A 5099-nucleotide genomic window follows, 5' to 3' on the forward strand; every position below is an offset into this window, starting at 1 on the left:
ATGGACAGTGGAGCGGAGCTAATGCACTTCAACAGTTAGGTGGTGTAAAAGGAGACATTTTCTAGTCAGCAGAGGCCCCAAACTTGTCACTTGGTGCATTATAATTTCCATGTTATTTTTGAACAGGAAGTAGATTGTGTAATTAGTGACAACTTTGAGGCCAGCTGGTCTCCAGATATGATTTTTTTAGGATGCTGAAATCCGAAAGCCATATTTATTTTTGTTTTTCAGGCTACACTTTAGATTGGTAAATTTTAAAAAATGAAAAAGTCTAAGTTAATGTTTATTATTATTATTATTATTATTATTGTTGTTGTTGTTGTTGTTGTTGAAACACTCATAGATAAATGTTATATAAATATGTACACACACTGATTAAGGACAAAGTCTGCATTTCTTAAGTCTTATTTGCTTCGAAGTTTATTTGGTCATACAATATACAGAAAGAATTATTTATGAATAACACATTCATGATTTTGATATTGGAAAATTATATTTAATAATGATAAATACTGTTTCTTATAAAAATGGGATCAATGACAAAAGAAAGAAACACTTTAAACACTGAGTTTGTGTTGAAAGCAAGGTTTTGCAGTTTTTCTGTTGTAAAAAACATTTTAACTACTGTTCCCTAAAAAGCTATGGCTAGACTGAACACACAGTATTCAGGTAACCAGCACCAGTGGAAAAAAAAAGCATAATCAAGCCTGGGCTTCTGAGAGATATTTAGTATTTTCCTGATGATAAATGTTGAATTAACACCTAGAATTTTATATTCCAATCAGAAATGGACCTCTACCAAGTCTAGCCTGACTGTAATCTGAGATGATGTTGGCTGTCTTGTTTATGAAGTAAGCCCTGACTGACAAGCTTTGTCCCCGTATTTGAAGAGTGATTTAATCGAGAAACACCCTTGAGACTGTAAAATCTGTGCTAAATGCTAGTTTCACAACAAATAAAACCACAAGCAAACAAACAAACATTCAGTACAGTACGTCACAACAGAATCACATCTAATTCTTGGTTATTGAAGTAAAGCAACAAAACAAAATAAAGCAACAAAACAAAATGCCACTTAATACAAGATTTCTTCTTTCTTTCCTCTTATCGTAGTCCTGTCTGTGCTTACTTCACAGCCTTTTTTCAGGGGCGAAGGGGTCTCATCCTCTTCTTGGAGGCCACAACAGGCTTACTGCGCTTGCGTTGGTTTGCAGTTTGTGATTTAGTAGCGCGCTGCACTGGAGCTGCCTTCACCACTTCTTCTGACTCTGGACTCTCATTCTCTGATGATTTTAGAGATTTTGATTAGATTACACAAAAACACAGAGTCAATGTAAAAATGATGTTTGCTCATATCCCTAAGAATTTTGGCCATTTTAGAAAGAGAAAATTACCATCTTGTTCTTCAGTGCTGGATTTTGTTCCATCTGCAAAACAAGAAATGATTCTTATTTTCCAGTATAGTGCATACAAGAAGGTTGTCAGTGCATAAGTTAGGTCTAATAATATAAGCCCTCTTTACTCCTAGTTCATCCTACTCCTGAAATACAAAGGAAACAGTACACCTCCCAGAAAAGTCTTATTTTTTTCTTCTTTCATTCACAGTGTGACAAATGTAGTAGTCTTCTATATTCTCATAAATGCTGATTTAAGTTAAACATAAATTTCAAAATCAACTCACCAGCTGTTGTCACATCATTGACTTGAGGCCCTTAAAGCAGTGATAGAACCATAGGATTTGTGTTTAATTTCACATTTTTTAATTCAGAATTACATTCTCCTGTGGTCTGTCATTCAGTGATTGGCTTGTGAATTTTTTTTAAAAAAAAAAACATATTTGTTACTTACCAGCAGCCTGACCTGCTTCTGCACTTGTGCTGCTTGCATCTTCAAGGGAAATTGTTATATTAACCAGTCTGATATTAACATATTAATATTGAATCCACATCACTTTCAAAAGGGCAAAACAGCTGTGCTTATTCTTACCAGCTGTGGCTCCGTTATAATGTTGTAGCTCACCTGTAGATCAAAGAAAAATTAAAATGTTTTCTACATGGCATTTTCTGGGTTGTATGGTACGGTCCTCATAAAACTGCCATAAAAAAATTAACATAAAAAAGCTAAAATATTGTTTTGGAACATATAGTTAATTATGATTTGAAAATGACATGAATTCCCAAATGTACTAAAGTTACCCTGTTTTATATATATATATATGTATATACGAGATTATACATTGTGCAAAGCATTACAGACAAACAGCGAATTAGATGATGCATATATAGCATATATAGATGAAGCAGGAAATAGCTGTAACAGTCACACATTGATGTGAAAGGTGAAACATGGAATATCTTTAGATATTCTAATTATTATAAATATGGTAAAACTAGACTAGAGTATCACATTTACCACTAGATGGCAGTCTACTACTACTACTACTGCTACTACATTTCAGGAGTTTCAGTTCAGTAGCAAAAGATTTAACAGCATCTAACAGCAGAATGTGTATTCTTCTGTTTATCATTTATCATCTCTTTCCTGGAATAAGTATATACATTTTGATTCCGTGCATATATTCACGTGTTAATATCCAGATACTTTAATTATAAATGTTTTTGTTGATTTTGTATGTAAACTACAACTACAATTTCAAACAGTCCACCAACTGTGAGGTAAAAAATTTTCATCAACAGTGTAAATGTAAATTAAACAAAACTCCAAGCGTTGCTTCCAAAGTTTACATAAAGTTTACATAAACTCAGTTTACATAAACTCAGCTCATACAAGATCCAGTAACTTCACAGCACAATACAACCACCTCACCGTTGGGCTGGTCAGGTGACACAGAGTTCATGCTTTCTGTGAAGATAATCATAAAGGACATAACTGAGATTCACAAAGATAAATACACTGCAGACTGTGACATGCTTCCAAAGCACTAGTGGGTTTGTAGACTCACCAGTTGGAGCCTCATCAGAGGTGGAGTCCTGATCTGTTAAAAGTGGATCAATTTTACACTAATGCTACACTGGAATAGAATATACTTCATTTATATTTATATTTTTCATTATATTTTTCACTACACCTATAATATGTTTCTCACAGACAAACCTGTTCCTGTAGACATGGCTTGAAGACCTCCATTAACTTAAAAAGAAAGAAAGAAAGAAAGAAAATATTTACATGAAATTCCAATTAGCATAGGCTAGATATACACTTTTGTCCAAAACAATCTGTTTCACTGGAAACTGTGTACAACACTGAACTTTTAGCACATCTCCTATACATTTCAGCAAATGTACAATGCATTACACATAATTATTATGCTTTGTCATTTTGTTGTATTTTAGAAAATTTCCATACAACATCAAACAGTTTTTAGTTATAGTTTTTTGTTTTGTTTTGCTTTTCTGTTTTTTTTTTTTTTGTTTGTTTGTTTACTTATAGTTTAGTTTTAGTTTGCAGTATACAATGGTAACTGAGAGCTGAATTAAAGTCATTTTAAAAATACAACTAAAAATAAAGTGGTTAGCTACAGTTTTACAGTGTGCTATGTTTATTATTTGAACATGCACAGCCTCTTCTATCATTTTTACTAAACACTCACCTGCATCTAGGTCTGCTTCAGCCAGCAGCACTGCTAGTGTGCAGAAGATGATAATATTCCTGGATTATTAAAATAGAACAAAGTTATGATGTATTCTGAGAGGAAATGATATTCAAACTGACAATGTCATTTGGTGCAATACTCTAAAATTCTGAACTGACATTATCATTAATATTATTCTTCCATGCTGGACTGGAGGGATACATTTATGGACAAACATGCTCAGAATCAGAAACATACACTTTTGCAGTGTTGACACAACTCACTCTCTCCAGCAGGATGTGAATGTGTTTTTAATTATTAACTAAGATTCAGAAGGCACACTGAATAAGTTAATTCATGATTGACAGTGTAATACACGATTTAATTATGCCTTATGTCTATCAGCATTAGAGAAGAATTGGTTTGTAAAGAACATAGTATTCATTGGTCTTCATTCACACAGTCAATGCATAATATAGAAAGTTATTATGTAGAGTTTCATTACAATATCCCACAGCATCCCATTTTAGGTAAACTCTCTAGTACTATAGTTATGTATATTTGCCTATACTATACACATGCTATACTGCCAGTATAACCATCAGTCAAAACAGAATGGATCCATATGGATCCATAATGGATCCTTAATATCTCCATGGCACATGATGAAGAAATAAATAAAGCATATGAAGTCAATCACAAGGGTTATGACAAACAGTAATCACAAACAATTCAAAATGAATAATCTTAGGGTTCATGACAGCATAATATACAATACAACAATACAATCACACAAGAATATCTTATTACCTGGTCAGCATGTTTGGAGGTTATGGTCTTTCTCGTATGCTGTAACGTACAGTACAGGGCTTAATATTGCACTTTCACTGCTGCTGAGGAGTCATGAGATGCCCAGGCTTTTTATATGCATCCAAAGAACACTGGGAATGTGGGAGGAGAGACCCCTTATTGTGAAAGAAGAGGATAGAGAAAAAAACAGCATCAGCTTGAATTACATTAATTGTGTGGCTTAATGTAAGGATTCCTATATCGCTTACTTTCCTGCATTTTCCTTAAAGGTTTTTTCATTATCCCTCCCCATGGGCAAATTGTTGCCTCACACTAAACCTTTTGTTATCTGCAACATATTTAACATTAAATCTTATACCACTGATTCACCCCACACAAAATAAGTTCCCAAAGAAGTCCCCCCCCCCCGTGGAAAGTTCAGTATCTACGTTACACACGCTGAGGTAGTGTTGAGCTGGTGCCAGGTACCAAGGTCATGGCTGCGCACTGAGCTGTTTCGTGAGGTTGATGACGGCAAACTTTGAACAGCAGGCCTGAACCTGGGCACTGTGAATGTGTCCAGTCTCTCGGGTCTAGTTTTTCCTGCATCACACTGGGGGAAAACACACTTAATGGGGGGATTCCCTGGGTCACTGAGGGCAGCTTTTTTGGAGAGAAATGCTAATCTAATTAGGCTGTAAAGCAATAGCAACCTGGC

The 5099-nt window shown here is 34.6% G+C and overlaps 1 protein-coding gene across 2 annotated transcripts; it reads right to left on the reverse strand.

Moving 5' to 3' along the window:
• Positions 1–402: 402 nt before the first annotated feature.
• Positions 403–4523, reverse strand: si:ch211-133n4.6 (uncharacterized protein LOC797776 homolog). 2 transcript variants are annotated; one of them, XM_053228248.1, is made up of 10 exons: positions 4403–4523; positions 3611–3669; positions 3115–3150; positions 2963–2995; positions 2822–2889; positions 1987–2014; positions 1849–1887; positions 1682–1711; positions 1395–1427; positions 403–1283 (listed from the first exon to the last, which is right to left on the reverse strand). In XM_053228248.1, exons 1-10 carry the CDS (start codon positions 4411–4413, stop codon positions 1144–1146), a joined length of 477 nt encoding a protein of 158 aa, XP_053084223.1. In that variant the 5' UTR covers positions 4414–4523; the 3' UTR covers positions 403–1143. The 2 variants fall into 2 exon arrangements, with proteins under 2 accessions (XP_053084223.1, XP_053084224.1); XM_053228249.1 differs by having other exon boundaries at positions 2822–2862; positions 4403–4522.
• Positions 4524–5099: the final 576 nt, after the last annotated feature.

Source organism: Pangasianodon hypophthalmus, chromosome 23, assembly GCF_027358585.1.
Source record: "Pangasianodon hypophthalmus isolate fPanHyp1 chromosome 23, fPanHyp1.pri, whole genome shotgun sequence".
NCBI lineage: Eukaryota > Metazoa > Chordata > Actinopteri > Siluriformes > Pangasiidae > Pangasianodon > Pangasianodon hypophthalmus.

Coding starts and splice junctions, on each gene's coding strand:
- si:ch211-133n4.6 (XM_053228248.1), bottom strand. Junction 1,712..1,848: donor AGAAGCAGGTCAGGCTGCTG/GTAAGTAACAAA, acceptor CACTGCTTTAAG/GGCCTCAAGTCAATGATGTG. Junction 1,284..1,394: donor CAGCACTGAAGAACAAGATG/GTAATTTTCTCT, acceptor TAAAATCATCAG/AGAATGAGAGTCCAGAGTCA.